Below are 20565 nucleotides of genomic sequence, written 5' to 3'. Positions count from 1 at the left end.
GAGCTGGCATAAAATCACTTAAGACCCATTCGGGAAAATTGGGCACAGCGTCGGTTGAGACGGTCTTCTCAGTGGCCCAGCTCACCTGCCAGCGTTTCAATATACAAACGTCAGGCGCCCTTGGTGGCTTCGAAATAGAACACAAGGAAGGAAGGGAAGGAAGGAAGGAAGGGAGGAAGGAAGGAAGGAGGGAAGGAAGGAAGGAGGGAAGGAAGGAAGGAAGGAAGGAGGGATGGAAGGAAGGAAGGAAGGAAGGAAGGAAGGAAGGAAGGAAGGAAGGAAGGAAGGAAGGAGATGGGAATGAGAAGGAGGGAGGGAAGGAGGGAAGGAAGGAAGGAAGGAAGGAAGGAGATGGGAATGAGAAGGAGGGAGGGAGGGAGGGAAGGAGGGAAGGAAGGAAAGAAAGAAATGGGAATGAGAAGGAAGGAAGGAAGGAAGGAAGGAAGGAAGGAAGGAAGGAAGGAAGGAAGGAAGGAGATCGGAATGAGAAGGAGGGAGGGAAGGAGGGAGGGAGGAGGGAAGGAAGGAAGGAAGGGGAAGGAAGGAGATGGGAATGAGAAGGAGGGACGGAGAGAAGGAAGGAGGGAAGGAAGGAAAGAAAGAAATGGGAATGAGAAGGAAGGAAGGAAGGAAGGAGAGAGGGAGGAAGGAAGGAGGGAGGGAGGGAAGGAAGGAAATGGGAATGAATTTATAGGTAGTCCTCGACATACGATCACAACTGAGCCCCAAATTTATGTTGCTAAGTGAGACATTTTGCCCCGTTCCTTGCCACAGCCGTTCAGTGAATCATTGCAGTTACGAAGTTGGCAACACGGCTGTTAAACGAATCCGGCTTCCCCCATCGGCTTTGTTTGTCAGAAGGTCCGAAAAGGGGATCCACTTGATCCCGGGACACAGCGACCGTCATAAATATGAACCAGTTGCCCGGGGTCTGCATTTTGATCATGTGACCACGGGGATGCTACAAGGGTCCTAAGGGTGAAAAACGGTCACAGGTCACCATTTTCAAGGCTGCTGTAACTCTGAACGGTCGTCACTAAACGAATGGTTGCCAAGCAAGAATTGTTTGCATTTTCTTACAGCTTCAGTTTTCTGTCTAACGTACACCTGAGCTCACCCATCTTTTTGTGCTGCTGGCGCAGAGAAACAGCTGGGAAATTTGCGCGCTGGCGCATGCGCGCAGGAACAATGCCGTGCGTATCTGCACGGCGCCAGCGGTCCCATTTGTCTAGGCGTGAAGGCGCCAGCTGCTGCCACTAGCCTCCCCTCCCCAGGTGCAAACAGGCCGCGCGGCCCGCGCACCGCTAGCGCCCCTTTTTTGTGCAGACGCCAACTGACACCGCCAGCCCCGCACGCATGCGCAACCGGATCCCCGGGCGCTAGCGTGAGTGGCACGCACTGGCCAGCCTGTCCTGCGGCCCAGTGGCCACGGCGCATAGGCTGGGGACCCTCTGATGTACACAACCTAGCCTAATCTCCACACCTAGTTAAGTGTCCCATCCACCTTGGGATCTACACACCTTTCGTTACCTGTCTGCAATGCCACCAGGTACCCAAAGTGCCTCTTTTAACCATGATTTCTTTGGAAGTTCTTTCAGCTTCCAGCTCTCCTCTTAACTCCCACCTGTCCTCAAGCAACGAGGATAATAATCCATGTTTGTTTCGCAGCTGGCTTAAGAGAATTCAACGAGCCAGAACGGTGTGCTTACTGTGCAAAATTTAAGCCTAACCTAGTTTGGAGCCGAGTCTGAAGCAGGCGACGGAGCAAAGAATCTCTCCCTGGCTTGGTGTATCTCTATCAATGTCTAGTTGGTGCCATGTTGGCTCAGATGTCCAGTGAGACATTCCGGTTGAACCTTGTCTCTTTGTGACCCGTTTTTTCTCTCGTCTAAGACAGGAGTCCCCAACCACCGGTCTGCGGACCGTCACCGGGCCGCGGCACACCAGCAACCGGTCCGCACAAACAAGCAAAGCCCTATCCACGGGATGCAGGCAGCACACAAAACCACGCACCCTCCGGTCCATGGAAAAAAACCTCTCTCCACGGAACCGGTTCCCGGTGCCCCAAAGGTTGGGGACCTCTGGCCTAGGAGGTCCAAATTCCTCCATGCTACCTTTTGCCCAGCTTTGTCTCCTCTTTGCAATCTTTCCTTTGAGGTCACTCATCCGCAGGTTCGTTTCAGAAGCTTTGTCTGTCTTCCCTTCTGCCCTTTTAGCTTCCTGTTCCATACTTAGGAGTTCATTTTTGTACAGCTCTGGAATATCACATTAAGTCTCTGGCCGGGCTGGTGAAGAGAGAAGACATTTGGATTATTCGCCCAAGGGTTCCCATTAAAACTGGAACAGCCTTCAGGCATGTCGTTTGTTCAGTCTCCGCAGCTTTAAACGTACAAGGCTCTTCGTAATGAGGCAAGAACTCCGTTGGGAAAGCAAATATCCAGAAGAAAAAGATCCAACAGAGAACTTCTTGCAAGTCTTTCAGGACTGAATCAACCTAGGCTTGTTATTCGGAGTTTTTCCCGGCCCAATTTTACTCCTGGAAGGTTGAGCTGAAAGGTCAACCTAGGTGAGCTTGGCGTCCGCTCAAATTTATTTTTCGTCCTTATCCGGAGGAGGGGGAAAAAGGATGAACGGTGTGCATTTCCTGACGTGTTGAAGGTCCAAGACGAAGCACTTACCCTCCCAAAGTGTTAGATCCCACGAAGTACCGACACCGTTGGCACGATCAAGCTCGACATCTTAATGAGCTGCCAATTCCCTCCAATCTCAGCCCTCTCAAACTTTGGCGTTGGGAGGGGTTGTATCAAATGGACCCTACATCAGCGGCCCCCAACGTTTTGGGCACCAGGGACTGGTTCCATGAGGAAAGCACGGAGCCAAATGTTGGTCAGGATCGGGGCTTGGAGAGGGCCAACCCAATCAGCTGGGTTGATCGGAGGAGCGACAGGCTGAAGCTGAAGGAGGCGAACTGCAGCAAGTTGGCCAGAAGGCTCCAGCCGAGGACCGGGAACAGCTGCCCTCCGTTAGCAACAAGGAGAAAGTGGAGTCCACACCTCCTCCTGATCCGAGGACATGTAGAGCAGAGAGGAGGCAGGCACAATGTGGGTCAGCTAGACTATTCATGAGGAGGCAACTTCGCCTGTCACGAACTGGCACCGGCATCGCCTACTTAACCCTGCCCTGAGGCCTTGAGTTTTGTTGGAGCAACATGCCCAGTTTGGCGCCTTGTATGTGCTAAGGGACGCGGTGGCTCAGTGGGTTAGGACACTGAGCTTGTCGATCAGAAGGTTGGCAGTTTGGCGGGTTGAATCTCGAGTGCCACGTAGCAGAGTGAGTGCCTGTTACTCGTCCCAGCTTCTGCCAACCTAGCAGTTCGAAAGCACGTTAAAATGCAAGTAGAAAAATAGGGACCACTACTGTACGGTGGGAAGGTAACAGCGTTCCGTGTGCCTTTGGTGTCTAGTCATGCCGGCCACATGACCACGGAGACGTCCTCGGACAAGCACTGGCTCTTCGGCTTTGAAACGGAGATGAGCACCGGCCTCTAGAGTTGGAAACGACTACATGGGGCTGCCCTTGAGGACCACTCGGAGGCTTCAGCTGGTGCAGAATGTAGCCGCATGAGTTGTGATGGGGGTTTCCTGATACTCCCATGTAACACCTCTACTCCGCGAGCTGCATTGGCTTCCGGTTGCCCTCCGGGTGAGATTCAAGGTGCTGGCGATGACCTATAAAGCCCTAAATGGCTTGGGTCCGGGATATTTGAGGGAACACCTGCTGCCGGCATCAAGTTCCCTTCGTCCTGTGCGCTCCCACAGGGAGGGCCTTTTCAGGGTGCCACCGGTAAAAGACTGCCGGTGGATAACACCCAGGGGGAGGGCCTTCTCTGTGGGTGCACCTGCCCTTTGGAACCAGCTGCCCGTGGACTGCCCCTGACCTTTGATTCAAAAAATCAAATCAAATAACACGAACTAAGGAAAGCAGGAAAAGGAAGGAGATGAACAGCAGCAGACTGGATTCCAGAGGCAATACAGGTGCGGAAGAAGAGGTGAAGGGTCTTGTCAAGGCGCTTCTTTCCGCTCGCAACTTGACAAAGGAGCTAAGGGAGGGGGGCATGGGTATGACTGGAGTGTGTGGGAGGGAGCTGGGAGGGAGAAAAGGAATGTACGCGAGCCGTTTTCAGCCTGGGAGGTCTCGCAACCCGCAAGGTCAGACGGTGAAGATTTTCCAAAGAGGCAGACTGTTTTTCCAAAATAAAAGCTCAACCTGGATTGGTGGACAATGGACACCGGGTGGCCCGGGGGAAGGGAAAGGGTTTTTTTTTTTACTACGCTGCGCTTTGCGCCAAAGCCTCAAAACTGGCTTTGCTTCTTCTGGACCTTATATGGATCTGTCAGTCAAGTTTGACTCTTGGTAAAATGAAAAATGTCCCAGGAGTTTCTTTTACCGGTTGACAGGTCTGTGTGTGTGTGTGTGGGGGGGGGGGGTTAGGTCATCCTGGGGAAGATTTACCTAAAATGGTCACGAAGACCACAACTACCAATCAGAGGATGCATAATCAGTCAATCACGTTGCAACCGACAGGTGGGAAATGGCGTAGTAAATCCTTCCACACAGCCTTCTCCCTTTCACACGGAAAGTTCAAGGGAAATAAAGTAATGGTGGAAAAATGTCCCCCCGCCCTCCTTTGTGTTCTAATTTGGCACGAAACCAGGAAACGTTTGCAGCAATAGATGTGAAAATGTCCATTCGTGCCCTTTTTTCTCCCCACCCACCCCCAAGCTGAATTAAGAGAAGTAACTTAGGAAGGACACAATTGGGTCTCAACCCTGGGACTTGGCTGGCCTTGTCAAAAGGGCCAGCTCTATTTATGAGAATGTTTTGAGATGGAAAGGGGGGGTCTCCTAGGACCACCACCCCCCCCTCAGTTAATTACATCTTTTGGACTTGCTTTCCTGTTAGGAAATGAATTATTCTTTTCTCGCTGCAGCGGCTGACAGGAGCCATCTGGGGGAAAGGGGATGTGTGAAACCAAAACGAAGGACCGCTGGGAGAACTGGGGGGGGGGGGAGAGAAGAAACTCAAAAAAAAAGACTTTCAGAACCAAGACCTAAATAGTAACAAAAGAAGAATTATTCCGATTTGAGGGAAACGCCCCCCCCCTTTAAAGGTCTTCTTCTATCAAACACACTTCTCACCTTTTTACGATAGCCAGTTTGGTGTGGTGGTTAAGACACCTGAGTAGAAACCAAGAGATGGTGAGTGTTAGTCCAGCTGGGGGTCCACGGGCCAGTCACTTTCTCTCAGCCCTAGGGAGGAGGCAATGGCCAATCCCTTCTGAAAAACTTTCAAGAAAACTACGGGGAATTCTCCACCCGTCTCAGCTTGGGTGACAGGGAAAACGTATCCAAGTGCAAACGGCTTTTTCTTTTTCCATTTGTCATTCCTACCTCCCAGATGCTGGAGCCAGTTTGAGATAGCGGTTAAAGATGCCGAATCCAACGTAGGAGACCAATGACTTCAGACTTGCTAACGGGAGGGGAGACTTTGGACCGGTCACCCTCAGTCCTAGGAAGATGCTACTGGGAGTAACTAGCTTTCTGAAAAAGTTATCAAGAACCTCTACCTGTAGCCACCAGGAGTCAAGGAGAGGTTGATGGACCACCAGACCAAATATATATCTGAGTTGAGGGAGTCCTCTACAACTCTAGGAGAATCAGGTGGTCCTACTCTTTCTGCCCTGGAGGCCTTTGCACTGGGAATATAGTGCACTTCAGGAACACAAACCCATCAGGACAAGATTTGGCAGTCCATCTGCATTTGAAAGATATTATAGATAACTCTATTGAAGACAGCAAAGTCCACGTTCTAGAAAAGAGAAGTGCTGGTTTGAAAGAGGGGTGAAAGAGGCCACCGGCATTATGACCGAACAGCCCTCTCTCAACAGAGGGGGAGGGATATGACACCACCTATCTCGTGTCTTCCCAGTTGCAATGTAGGGCTGTGAAAGTTGGACCATAAGAAAGGCTGAGCGCCAAAGAATTGAGGCCTTTGAACTATGGTGCTGGAGAAGATTCCTGTGAGTCCCTTGGACTGCAAGGCGATCAAACCGGTCAGTCCTAGAGATCAACCCCAACTGCTCTTTAGAAGGCCAGATCCTGACGCTAAAACTCAAATACTTTGGCCACCTAATGAGAAGGAAAGACTCACTGGAGAAGAGCCTAATGCTGGGAAAGATTGAGGGCAAGAGAAGAAGGGGACGACAGAGAAGGAGGTGGCTGGATGGAGTCACTGAAGCAGTAGGCATGAGCCAAAACGGACTCCAGAAGATAGTGGAGGACAGGAAGGCCTGGAGGAACGTTGTCCATGGGGTCGCGATGGGTCGGACACGACTTCGCAATTAACAACAACAACAATCTTGTGTCTACAACACAGCCCTTTCAGCAGTTCCAAGAAAGCTCCTCACCCATTAGCACTATTCAGGTGACCTTAAGGACGCAGGTACACCTCCAAGTGCCCTCAAGAACCCTCAGAAAGAGTGCTAAGGAGTTAGATGACCGCCAGGAATATAATTCCTTCCGTCCTCCACCGTTCGGTCAGAACTGAGGAAGCTTCTTGGAGGAGAAATGAAATGTCTTCAAGGAAGAGCAAAGAAAGTCCAGTTGCCTTTTGAAACAGGATCTTTGGGACAACCGCGGCCTGGATGACTGAGAACCTCCATGGACACTTTGGCGTGGCGTCCATGAAGATCTCACCCCCACCCTGCACCACCCACCCACCCCAAAGTCTTGTTCTTTGGGTCTGCCTCCTTGTTGGGCTCAAGCTGGGAGACTCTCTGAAGACTGAACAGGGCAGAGTGGAGCTAAGAAAGTGTGTGTGTGGGGGTGGGTGGGTGGAAACGGACAAGCTAATTGGCACCAAACTGGGCACCCACAAAATCTGGCCAGGCAAAATGTGCCACAACCAGGGCTTTTTTTTCTCATAGAACGCTCAGAACGGAGTTCCGGCACCTTTTTTGGATGGAACCTTGTAGGGTAAGCAAGTCAGGTTGTATGACATATGTGAGTTCTGGCACCTTTTTCTTTTACAAAAAAAGCATTGGCCACAACTCAAAGCTAGCTCAGGAGTAAAGATTCAAAGAGTAAAGTTCCTGGCATTTTCCTATATACTATATATTATCTAAATTGTTATCTATCATTATATGTATTTTTCCTTCTCTCTCTCTCTCTCTCTCTCTCTCTCTCTCTCTCTCTCTCTCTCTCTCTCTCTCTCTCTCTCTCTCTCTCTCTCTCTCTCTCTCTCTCTCTCTCTCTCTCTCTCTCTCTTTCTCTCTCTCTCTCTCTCTTTCTCTCTCTCTCTCTCTTTCTTTATATATATGTATGTATGTATTTCTCCTTATCCTGTTTCTTTTTAAAAAAATGTCTAGTTCCTTTGCTTTTGCGAGACGTTATTTCCTCTTAATGTATTCTTTTTCTGGGCAATCATTTTTCTCCGAGGCTTGCATTTTGCATCCCACCCGTTTTCAAGGGAATTTTTTTTTTCCGGAGGGATAGAGCCACGCTGCAAAGCCCACGCAAGGTGGCTTTTGAAATATCGGCCGGAAAATGTAAAAGCATGAACAGGAGATGAATTTCTGCCTATTCTTCTTTCTCTCTCATGCATACCCACAAATCATACCTATGCAAAAAGGGGGTACTGTAACGGTCTGCTGAGTCTGAATAGCCCTGAAATGCTCCGGAAAGCAGAGCCCGTGGCAGCTTTACACAAAGCTGAAAGCCGCAAAAGATAAATCCGTGGTCCCTTTCAACCCGGCAGCAATTAGCAATCTTGTAAAACTCTTGCTGCTGCAAACATTAGCGCCTAGCACGGAAATATTACAGGACTGTAGTTCTTGAATTTTACGGCCCTTTGGCCCCGCGCTTAATTATTATTTTTAAATCAGCCTCTGGTAGAGAAGGCTGTGGCCTGTGACAAGCCGGAGCTGCGGGGCAATTCGTTAAGTTTTAAGGATGCCAACTGCCCCCCACCCCCTGCTTTTTTAAATTTTGTTTTAAAGATACAATTCCATCAGCCCGGTTCATCTGCAGCAAATCTGTTTTCCTACAAGTAGTTCTTAACGTCTCCAGTTTTTAATTTGGGGATTTTCTGTAAGTCTCTCTGTTCCTCTGAACTGAGGAGGGTTAGTTGGGTCTTGACAGAAAAAAAAGAGTTGGAAGGGACCTCCGGAGGTCTACTAGTCCAACCCCCTGCCCAAGCAGGAGATCCTATGTCGTTCTGGAAAAAGGGATGTCCAATCTCTTCTTGAAAACCTCCAGGATTGGAGCACCCATAACTTTTGAAGTTCCACTGGTTAATTAAAAATTTCTCCTTACTTCTGGGTTGGTTCTCTCCTTGATGAGTTTCCATTCGTTGCTTCTGGTCCTGCCTTCAGGCACTTTGGAGAATAGCTTGACCCCCCCCTCTTCTTTGGGGCAGCCCCTGAGATACTGGAACACTGCTATCATTTCACCCCTTGTCCTTCTCATCATTAGACTAAGGTAAAGGTAAAGGTTCCCCCGCACACGCGTGCTAGTCATTTCCGACTCTAGGGGCCGGTGCTCATCTCCGTTTCAAAGCCGAAGAGCCAGCGCTTGTCCGAGGACGTCTCCGTGGTCATGTGGCCGGCATGACTAGACGCCAAAGGCGCATGGAGCGCTGTTACCTTCCCACTGGAGCGGTCCCTATTTTTCTACTTGCATTTTTACGTGCTTTCGAACTGCTAGGTTGGCAGAAGCTGGGACAAGTAACAGGCGCTCACTTTGTTATGCGGCACTCGGGATTCAACCCGCCAAACTGCCGACCTTCTGATCGACAAGCTCAGCGTCCTAACCCACTGAGCCACCGCGTCCCTTAGACTAGACACTCCCAATTCCTGCAACCATTCTTTGTACGTTTTACCCTCCAGTCCCCTGATCATCTTTGTTGCTCCTTCTCTGCACTCTTTTCAGAGTCTCTACATCGTTTTTATAATATGGTGACCAAAACTGGATGCCGTATTCTAAGTATGGCCTTACTAAGGCTTTATAAAGCAGTGCTAATACTTTATGTCATTTTGATTCTATGCCTCTGTTTATGCAACCCAGGACTGTATTAGCTTTATTGGCTGCTGCTGCACACTGCTGGCTCATATATTTTTTAGAATAGAATAGAATAGAATAGAATAGAATAGAATAGAATAGAATAGAATAGAATAGAATAGAATAGAATAGAATAGAATAGAATAGAATAGAATAGAATAGAATAGAATAGAATAGAACAGAGAGAGATGGAATAGAATAGAATTGAAGGAATAAAGAATAGAATAGAATAGAATAGAATAGAATAGAATAGAATAGAATAGAATAGAATAGAACAGAACAGAACAGAACAGAACAGAACAGAACAGAACAGAATAGAATAGAATAGAATAGAATAGAATAGAATAGAATAGAATAGAATAGAGCTGGAAGGGACCTGGAGGTCTTCTAGTCCAGCCCCCCGCTTAAGCAGGAGAACGTACACCGTTTCAGACAGGTGATTGTTGTCTAGTCTCTTTTTAAAGATTTCAGTGATGGAGCGCCCACGATTTCTGGTGGCAAGCTGTTCCACTGGTTAACTGTCCTCCCTATCAGGAAGTTTCTCCTTAATTCCAGGCTGCTTCTCTCCTTGATGAGTTTCCAGCCATTGTTGCTCGTCCTTCCCTCTGATGCTTTGGTGAATAATTTGACCCCCTCTTCTTTGGGGCATCCCCTCAAATACTGGAACGCTGCTACCACGTCACCCCTATTTCTTCTTTTCTTCAGACTAGCGAAGCCCAAATCCCGCAGCCGTTCTTCGTATGTTTTGGTCTCCAAGCCTTTGATCATCCTAGTTGCTCTTCTCCGAATTTTTTCCCCCAGACTCTGAACATCTTTTTTTTGTGATATGGACATGGAGAGGTGAAGGACACGGTCCTTGCAGATCAAGAAGAATCAGATGGGTAGAGCCAACCTCAGACCGGAAACTTGGGGGTCCCTTGGAAGAGATGCAACCAGATTCAGATTGAGATTGGGGGGGGGGCAAAGCAGGAAGGTGGCCTCGCCGTCCCAAGAAGTAACCGCAGTGCAGAACAGCTGGTGACGAACCAACCTGAGTTTACACCTGAACTCATCTGTCAACTTCAGGTACCTGGATTGCCACTGGTAAGCAAAGTTCCAACAGCTGCTCGACTTTGATGTTTGCAACAGCTCACCCCACTGCGACAATCTTGCTGTAAAACGCAAGGACAGGGAGGTGGGGGGGGCTCAGCTTCGGGCCCCCACCCTCCAACCACATCCCCGGAGCACCAAAGTCCAGATGGAGAGCGAGAAAAGAAGTCTCGCTGGCATGGCCGCAGACACCCTGCTCATTTTTTAATTATGACTGTTATTTGGGAAGCGGGGCACCCCTACCGCGATGACCCGGTTTGGAGGGAGCAGCGAGCCCTAGTCTTGGTCAACGCCCCCCCTTCCCCCCCCGCCGTTCTGCTGCATAAAAGAGTTAAGATCTATTTAAAAAAAAAACAAACAGAAATCGCAAAATGAGCATCGAGGATTTTCCTTTCCAGAAGGGGGGGAGGGAAAAAAAAACCCCAAACCCCACAATGATGAAAAACAGTATCAACGATACAACAACAACAAAAAAACTCCATATGTATGCATCCACGGCAGCCAGCCTGCCGGTTGCCCGCTGGGGTATAAATTATTATTATTTTTTTTTTAAAAAAAGAAAAAGGCTACTGCGGTGTGAACGTTCATAACGGAGGGTCTGGAGGCCAGCGGTGAGTTATTGAGTGATTCAGCCCAAGAAATGCAGGGTTTTTATTTCGTTTTATTTTTGAGCAGACTGCGGGGAAAATACTCCCTCCCCCCCCCTTTTTCACTCCTGTTCTAAAATTCTTGGGAGGGAAGAAGTGAAAGAGTACAGCATATCTTGGTCACCTCTTGGCATAACAATCCAGGCAAGCTCTTCCAGATAAATGGTTACACTTGAAAAGGTGTTGCCATGCATTACAGATGCCGGCTTCGTGTGAGACAACATAATCTGGGTGAAATCAAGGAAGAAGAATCAGCGGGATTTACCGGCAGGTTTGGATAAAAAAAAAAAAACAACTCTCCGTAAAGTGGTTTTCTTGCAGACGTCGCATAACCAAAGTAAGTAACGCTGTCGGCACTGATGAAGTTACCCCGATGGGCGATGAAACATCTGCAAGAAAATCGCAGAGAGCACCAAGGACACCCCCCCCAATTTCAACCCCGAGCTATAAATATCCTATCAGCACCAAGAAGTCTGTGTGTTTGAAGGCTTTTAAAGCTGGAAGCCACCAGGAGTCATCTTGGAACAAGACGGAGGGCAAATGAATCCAATAGCAACAGCACTTAGATTAATATACCACTCCACAGTGCTTGGCTTTACAGCCCCCCACAAGCGGTTTTCGGAGTCAGCCGTGTTGCCCCCCCAACAATCTGGGTCCTCATTTTACCGACTAAAGAAGAATGGAAGGCCGAGTCGACCTTGAGCCGGTCGGGATCGAACTGCTGGCAGTCGGCAGAGTGTGCCTGCAATGCTGCATTCTAAGCATTGCGCCACCATGGCTCTTAATGCAACATTCGATCAGCTATAACCATAGCAATAGCACTTACACTTACATACCGCTTCACAGTTGCTTTAACAGCCCTCTCTAAGTGGTTTACGGAGTCAGTCTGTTGCCCCCCCTCCCAACAATCTGGGTCCTCATTGACCGACCTCGGGAGGATGAAAGGCTGGGTCAACCTTGAGCCAAGGTCAGGATCGAACTGCTGGCCGTGGGCAGAGTCGGCCTTGCGATCCTGCATTTCTAAGCACGGCGCCACCACGGCTCATAATAAATAAATAATAAGCAAACGTGTGATAAAGGTACAATTCCACCGTTCACTGCAAATGTACCTTAGATGCATCATGTAAGGAATATTTAAGGGTTTTAAGAAATGACATGTTGCAATTGGCTTTTGTTTTTCTAAGCAAAGCATCAGGCTAAAATTTGTCTCCTGGGCAACGCTGCGTGCAGATTTTCTAGCATGTGTTCTTTTGTATTCCCCCCCCCAGCTACAAAAAAATAAAATAAAAATAAAAGGGTACAGGTAGTCCTCGAGTTACGGCAGAGTATTTAGTGACTGCCCGAAGTCACAATGGCGCTGCAAAAAGGGGGCTTAGGACTGCTTTTCAGACTTATGACCGTTGCAATATCCCCCACAGTCACGTGGATCACAATCTGGATGCTTGGCAACTGACTCATATTTATGAGGGTCGCGGTGTGCCGGGGTCACGTGATCCCCTCTGGCGATCTTCTAAGAAGCAAAGTCAATGGGGGAGCCAGATTCTCTTAAACAACCGTGTTACTAATTGAACAATTGTGGTGAGAAAAATGTCATAAAATGGGGTAAAACTCACTTAAGAAATGTTTCGCTTAGCAACATAACTTTTGGACTTAAATTATGGTCGTAACTCAAGGACTATCTGTAAAGTGTGAAAAGTTGCTGGGGTTAAAACACACACACACACACACACACACACACACACACACACACACACACACACACACACAGAGAGAGAGAGAGGATTATATAATGAATTCCCACCTAATCAACAGCAGTCAATTAAAGAGGATGATCATTATTACTTACACATCACGTTGAGAAAAATGTTGCCTGAGGCCAGGACCACCTTCTCACGCGTCGCCCTGTCGTAAATTCCCACGTGACATTCATACGGTCCATTGTCCGAAATTCGGACTTCGGGGAGTCTGAAATGACAAGAGAGAAACAGAGAATGAAGGACGCCGTGATGCCTGTAGAAAATGGCCATGAGTTTCCTAATACATTATAGTCGGTTGACTCCTGACCGTTCATTCAGTGATCGCTTGAAGTTACCCCGGCACTGAAAAAAGGGACTTATGACCGGTCCTCACACTTATGACTGTAGCAGCATCCCTACGGGCGATTGGTCATTGACTCGTATATACGATGGTGTCAAGAATGAAACTTTGGCAGCTTTGGGGTGTGACGTTGTTGCTTTAGAAATAGATAGATAAGAGAAACGAAACCTCTACAATTCCACTGAAGACAGTGAGAGCCTGAAACCTTTTCAAGGACACCGCAGCAAGTGTGGAGAGGGAGCAGACGGTTCCCATCACAAGGTGCAATTGTTTGGATGGACAATGTGAGAGGTTGCGGGTTTGGCTGGGGGAAATTATTGTTTCATTCTATGAACTGGTTGTCTGGGAACTTCAGAGTTACTTTTGCTTCGCCGTTACCATGCCGTGTATTCAATAAACTAAGATTTTCGGAAACGGAACAAACCCGGAGTTTTCAATTTGGATTCTCGAGCTGGCTGTTGACAGACGGTTGCAGCAGCCCAGGGTCACGTGACACACACACACACCATTTGTGACCTTCCCAGCTGGCCTCTGACAAACAAGGTCCACGGGGGAAGCCAGATTCACTTAACAACCACACGTTTCGGTTAATAACTGCAGCGATTTGTTTAACAACCATGGAAAAAAAGGACATAAAATAGAGCGTGACTTGCTTAGCAAAGGAAGTTCTGGTCCCAGCTGTATGCGTAAGACAAGAATCGAAAACGGACCGAACCGTTTCTGCACAAATCCAAATTGAACTTCATTGTCCCTCCCCAAAGTGATTCTTGGTCTTAATCCCAGACGGTTCAATTTACCCTAAGGAGGTTATCGGATTATTTTCTTTTTATAATATTTTATTATTTTTCCACATTTACAATTCCTGAGTGCTTAGTAAACAATGTGATGTCTGGCTCCCTTTGTTTTACTTAACAATACACATTAAAGTCCTAATCTCTATCCCATTTTTCCAGCCATTGATAAAATGCACCCCATATTTGAAAATATTCTTCTTTTTCTTTAATCTTCAGTGTAAGCCTATCCATTCCTGCACAGTCCAGTATTTTCATGATTATCTCTTCTTGATATGGTGTTTCTTCATTTTTCCAATGCTGAGCAAATACAACTTATGCTGCTGTTAATGCATGCAACGTTAAATATACACTTTGTTTATCCTATCTTCCTGATAATAGACATAGTTTCGGTTTAAAATCTACATGTTTTCTTAACATCTTTCCTAGCCAGGTATTATTTTTATTGATTACTTTCATTCTGAGCCTTCGAACAGGCAGAGAAAAGCATGCGATATTTTTTTCCCCCAACTCCCATGTCGAAAAGGAGAGACTGCGCTGTATTGTTTGAGATGAAATTGGAAATGCAATTTCTGCTTCCAGAAAATGTGAAGAAATAATATTGATCATTGTGCAAATCCTGAAGTAGCGTGGTTTTCTGAACGGAAGGGGAAAGAGGGTGAATACGGGCCAAATAGCTGAGGGTAATAATAATAATAAAAAATCTTTGTGCTCGCTGGATTAAATTAAGTGTTGGAAGCATCTCTCTTCAGCTCTGCTCTGGCCCTTGACATTTTTTGACTGGGCTGTGAAATTCATCTACTGACACAACTGCAAACTTTTATTTTATTTTTTAAAAAAATTCAGGTCTAAAAGAAGAAGGGGGAGTGAGTTGGATATGGAAAAAAAAAGAAAAGAAAATCAAAGCGATTCCATCATGCTTGCAAAGGCCCAATGTGGAACAGCAATTCAAAATGAATCTCCAAGGAGGATGAGAAAGAAAGAAAGAAAGAAAGAAAGAAAGAAAGAAAGAAAGAAAGAAAGAAAGAAAGAGAGGGAGGGAGGGAGGGAGGGAGGGAGGGAGGGAGGGAGAGAGAGAAAGAAAGAAAGAAAGAAAGAAAGAAAGAAAGAAAGAAAGAAAGAAAGAAAGAAAGAGTGAGAGAGAGAAAGAAAGAAAGAGAAAGGAAGGAAGGAGGGAAGGAAGCAAGGAAGGAAGGAAGGAAGGAAGGAAGGAAGGAAGGAAGAGAGAGAGAGAGAGAGAGAGAGAAAGAAAGAAAGAAAGAAAGAAAGAAAGAAAGAAAGAAAAAGAAAGAAAGAGAAAGGAAAGAGGGAAGGAAGGAAGGAAGGAAGGAAGGAAGGAAGGAAGGAAGGAAAGGAAAGGAAAGGAAAGGAAAGGAAAGGAAAGGAAAGGAAAGGAAAGGAAAGGAAAGAAAGTGTCAAAGCAAGAACATCCCAAGTTCTTTTAGAGAGTTTCATCTGTCGGAACCACGACAGAAAGAAAGAAAGAAAGAAAGAAAGAAAGAAAGAAAGAAAGAAAGAAAGAAAGAAAGAAAGAAAGAAAGAAAGAAAGAAAGAAAGAAAGAAGAAAGAAAGGAGGCAGGGAGGAAGGGAAATTGGGAGGAGGCGAACACAGACCTCCAATTACAGCCAGGTGGAGGGTCATCTTGTTCCCCCAAAACGATGAAACTGGGTGGTTTTTCTTGGGGCGGTGGTGGGAAACTTAAGCAGGACGGAGGAAAATCAGACGAGAGAAGAAGAAAAAAAAATAAACGAGAAGAAAGAAGCAAAAGGGAGGAAATATTTGGAGAGGGGAAAAAAACAGGGACTAGAAACTTCAGATGCAAATAAGTGAGACACCCCCCCCATCCCCCCGGGGTCTAAAACACGTTGTGCTTTCCCGCTTTGGGCGACGGGCCCCCGTGTTGAGCCTCCATGCTCAGGCACCGTCTCGGGCCACAAGCTGAGAGCACGCCAGTGGACGGCAGCTGACAGGTGGTAATAATAATAATAATAATAATAATAATAATAATAATAATAATAATAATAATAATAATAATAATAATAATAATAATAATAATAATAAGAAGAAGAAGAAGAAGAAGAAGAAGAAGAAGAAGAAGAAGAAGAAGAAGAAGAAGAAGAAGAAGAAGTAGTTGGGAGGGACCTTGGAGGTCATCTAGTCCAACCCCCTGCTCAGGCAGGAAACCCTATAGCATTTCAGACAAATGGCTGTCCAGTCTCTTCTTAAAAACTTCCAGTGTTGGAGCATTCACAGCTTCTGGAGTCAGGTAGTTCCGCTGGTGAATTGTCCTCACTGTCAGGAAGTTTCTCCTTAGTTCCAGGTTGCTTCTCTCCTTGGTTAGTCGCTTCTTGTCCTGCCCTCAGGCGCTTTGGAGAATAGCTTGACTCCCTCTTCTTTGGGGCAGCCCCTGAGATGCTGGAACACTGCTATCATGTCCCCCCTCATTCTTCTCTTCATTAAACTACAGTAGACATACCCAATCCCAGCAACCGTTCCCTATATGTTTTAGCTTCCAGTCCCCCGATCATCTTTGTTGCTCTTCTCTGCGCTCTTTCTGGAGTCTCAACATCTTTTTTACATCGTGGTGACCAAAAAGGTAAATTAAATACTTGCGGGACAGAGAGAATAAACTGCCTCCATCTGTTTAATCTCCATTTAATTGATCCCACGTCTGATGAAGCAGAAAGAAGGGGCAGGAAAGCGCGTCCGGGGAATTGATTCCCACAGAGGCTAATCTTTTTAAAACAGACCAACTCAGGAGCTCAATCTCGCTGAGGGATGGGGTGGGGAGAGATTCAGTTGCCCCAGCCAACCATCCAGGTAATAAAAATTAAGCAGACAGGTACCTGGGGCAGAGCCGGAAAACGCACCTGTCTGCTGACGATCAGGGGGAAAAAAAAACAGGAGAAGGAAGGTAAGGATCAGGCAAAAGGTATGGATTTACAGGTAATCCCCCACTTATGACGCTCCCGTTTACTGACCGAAGCTGCGACGGCGATGAAAAAAAGCAAATTACGACCGATCCTCGTACTTATGACCAGCAGAGCATTCCCTTCCAACCGCAATTTGGGCAGCTTGCCAAGGGAATGTGCTTATTTATCTATCAAATTGATTCGTTAACTAATTACTTTGTTTTTTGACCTGTTTATTTATTATGTATTTTTATTATGCATGTCCTTATTAAATTTATATTAGATGCGGGTTTATTTACGATGGCTGCAGCAGACCAGGGTCGCGTGATCGCCATTTGTGGCCTTCCTTGCTGGGAAAGCCAGATTCGCTTAATGGCCAGGAGATTTGCTTGATGATTGCGGCAAAAAAGGGGATCAGGTGTGGTCTCATGATGACACATTTAGTGATGGAAGTTCTGGTGCCAAAACTGGTCATAAGTTCAGGGCTACTTGTAATTATCTGGAGGAGGATGGACCAGATAGCAGATCTCCGCTAGGAACCATGTCCACATTTGTGATCCAAGATGAAGACCTGATGGTCTACGACAACTCACCACGGCCAACTCATCACGGCCAACTCGTCACAGCCAACTCACCACGGCCAACTCACATGGCCAATTCACCACAGCCAACTCGTCTCAGCCAACCCATATGGACAATTCACCACGGCCAGCTCACATGGCCAACTCACCACAGTCAACTCATCATGGCCAACTCATCAGAGTCAACTCATATGGCCAATTCAACACGGCCAACTCACATGGCCAACTCACCACGGCCAACTCGTCAGAGCCAACTCATATGGCCAATTCACCACAGCCAACTCACATGACCAACTCACCACGGCCAACTCACATGGCCAACTCACCACGGTCAACTCACCACGGCCAAGTCACCACAGTAAACTCACATGGCCAACTCACCATGGCCAACTCATCAGAGCCAACTGATATGGCCAATTCACCACGGCCAACTCACATGGCCAACTCACCACGGCCAACTCACCACGGCCAACTCACCACGGCCAACTCACATGGCCAATTCACCACGGCCAACTCGTCACAGCCAACTCACCATGGCCAACTCATATGGCCAATTCACCACGGCCAACTCACATGGCCAACTCACCACGGTCAACTCACCACAGTAAGCTCACATGGCCAACTCACCACAGTCAACTCACCACAGCCATCTCACCCCAAGGGGGAGCTGCCACAAGGAAGAGGGGGTTACGTTATTCTCCAAAGCACCTGAAGGCAGGACAAGAAACAAGGAGAGAATTAACCCAGAACTAAGGAGAAAATTCCTGACAGTGTGGACAATTAACCAGTGGAACAGCTTGCAACCAGAAATCATGGGTGCTCCATCGCTGGAGATTTTTCAGAAGAGACTGGATATTCACCTGTCTGAGACGGTATAGGTTCTCCTGCTTGAGCAGGGGGCTGGACTAGAAGACCTCCAAGGTCCCTTTCAGCTTCTATTCTTTTCTTGTTAGGGCCACAGAGAGCCAAGAATCGTTGATTATCCACTTAAATAAGGAGGACCACCTTGGTCATTTAGAGGTACCTGGCACAGAAGTTAAGTAGAGTCCTTGATGGGAAATGGAGAGCACCAAGGTCTCCAAAGTTCAACCCTGAGCTACAACAATTCCCTTCAAAAGAAGGGTGTCATCGAATTAGAAGCTTCTTAGAAGCCCCAACGAGGTCAACCGAGAACCCAAGAACCCAAGAGAAGGTGCCTTGAAGTTTTGGGGAGGGAGGTGGCACCAGGCCTGAAGACCTAACCCCAAGAAGCTCTCGGGCCTTCATTTGACATTATCCCTCGAGCAGCCTCTCTTCCTTAAACTGGATTTAAAGAGGGAGGGGAGGGGAGGCCCTGTCCCTCCCCTTCCTGGGAATTGACCGCCATCGATCTGCTGCCTGGTTAGTCAGTATTCAGATAACGGCCAGGGAGGAGGGAAGATCAGAACGGAGCTTCTTTCTCACCAGCGACGGGGGCTCGGGGATCGATAAACTATTAATAAACTGTAGAAGGTTTTAAGGAGAGATCTGTGTGTAATGCTATTTAGCAGCCGGAGTTTACCAACACTGACAGCTCCTCGGAAGGGTAAGTAATTGCATTATTGCAAGGAGGGGCGGGGGAAGCGTAGAGGGGAGAAATGGAGAGGTTGGAAAGCCAGCCAGCCACTCTCTCATCAGGAACCGAAGGAGGAGGGGGGAAGGCAACCCCAGGCTTTGGAGCCCAGAGGTGAAGGCTCCAGGGCCTCCATCTGTCTCAAAATGCCTGTGATGCTTCTCCAAACAAGAGCTGATGAGTTTTCTTTAGCAGGATTTATGGAGAAGAAAGCAACGGGGGGGGGGGGGGCTGCAAGGGCTCCACCGTGCCAGCTATTTCTGATTGGAAACCAATATCTCCTCGTGTTATCCTAGGGGGAAGAGCTTCTTTCCTTCCTTCCCTCCTTCCTTTCCATCCATCCATCCATCCATCTATCCATCCCATCTTCCCTTCTTCCTCCCTCCCACCAATCTATCCATCCCATCTTCCTTCCTTCCTTCCTTCCTTCCCATCCATCTATCCATCCCACTTTCCTCCTTCCTCCCTCCCTCCCTCCCTCCCTCCCACCAATCTTTCAATCCCATCTCTCCTTCCTTCCTTCCTTCCTTCCTTCCTATCCATCCTTCAATCCCATCTCTCCTTCTTTCCTTTCCATCCATCCATTATCCATCCGTCCACCAATCCCTTCGTTCCTTCCTTCTTTCCTTCCTTGCACCAATCTATCCATCCCACTTTCCTCCTTCCTTCCTCCCTCCCTCCCACCAACCTATCCATCCCATCTCTCCTTTCCATCTACCCATCCATCCCGCTTTCCTCCTTCCTCCCTTCCTTTCCTTCCCTCTTCCTTTCCATCCATCCATCCATCCAACCATCCATCCATCCATCCGTCCGTCCACCAAGCTATCCCTTCGTTCCTTCCTTCTTTCCTTCCTTGCACCAATCTATCCATCCCATCTCTCCCTCCCTCCCTCCTTCCCTCCCTTCCTTCTTATTCCTCCATCCACCCCATCTCTCTTCTCCCCTTCCTTGGTAGCCCTCAACTTATAACCACAGGACCGGAGTTTCCTTCGTAGCGTGTGTCTCATTCCTCTTGGGGAGGATTTGAGGGGCCAAAACACCAACAGATGAATCCTAGAGTTAACCATTCTTTCTCTCTGGGCCCCTCCCCCCCACGGGCCCCGGGACCAGGGGACCCAAACAGCTGAGTTTCTCCCGGGGAGCAAAAATGGCCCCGGAGCACCTGATGTGGGGTCAACAGCCATGTCAAGTCTTCAGCATTCTCCGCTCTTTTCCTTGGAGACGAACGCAGCTGGCGTTGACTCGGTCATTGCTTCCGTGGGGTACAAATCAGCCAGTGCGTCCGATTTAAATACGCGCCGGGGCTGATCCAGGCATCTCCGAGTGTGGCCAATTAATCTGCCAGACGAAGGCGGAGATGTGGAGCTAGGGAGAGGAGGAAAGGGGGGTGGGGGGGAGAGAAGAAGGCGGCCAAATTCGGAGAGCGGGCCCTCACAGCAGTCAGCTTTTATTGCTGTTTTCGGTGGAGGGTTGAAATTTGCCTCCCAGGTCTTTCAAAAACCCATTAATGGTCTTTCCTCACCCACTTGGATCCCTCCCTTCCTGGCTTTCAAACCATCTGGAGCCAGCCGAAAACTTAAAAGAGAGAAAAAGAGGTAGATGGGAGTCACCTAGAACCAGCCCAGAATGGAGGCTGCGCATTGTGGGTCCATAAAGGGACGGAGAAGGAGGCTAAGTGATCGAGAGCAAGAGGGGTTTTTGATAGAACCATCAGCTCCCTTGTGTCCATCGTGACCTCTG

At 47.9% G+C, this 20565-nt stretch overlaps 1 protein-coding gene across 1 annotated transcript in view; it reads right to left on the bottom strand.

Annotated features, from left to right (window-relative positions):
- IGSF21 (immunoglobin superfamily member 21) overlaps positions 1-20565 on the bottom strand; it is a gene marked incomplete at both ends in the record, with an annotated part of 182422 nt that overhangs the window by 24543 nt on the left and 137314 nt on the right. Inside the window, one exon of the mRNA XM_081341258.1 lies at positions 12699-12817. Coding sequence (XP_081197384.1) covers positions 12699-12817 — 119 coding nt within the window. The remainder of the gene's footprint in view (positions 1-12698; positions 12818-20565) is intronic.

The sequence above is a fragment of the Vipera berus genome (assembly GCF_964194415.1).
Source record: "Vipera berus genome assembly, chromosome: 17".
Classification (NCBI taxonomy): Eukaryota; Metazoa; Chordata; class Lepidosauria; order Squamata; family Viperidae; genus Vipera; species Vipera berus.
Note: the sequence above shows the minus strand (reverse complement) of the source record. Positions and strands in the feature narration are given on the sequence as shown.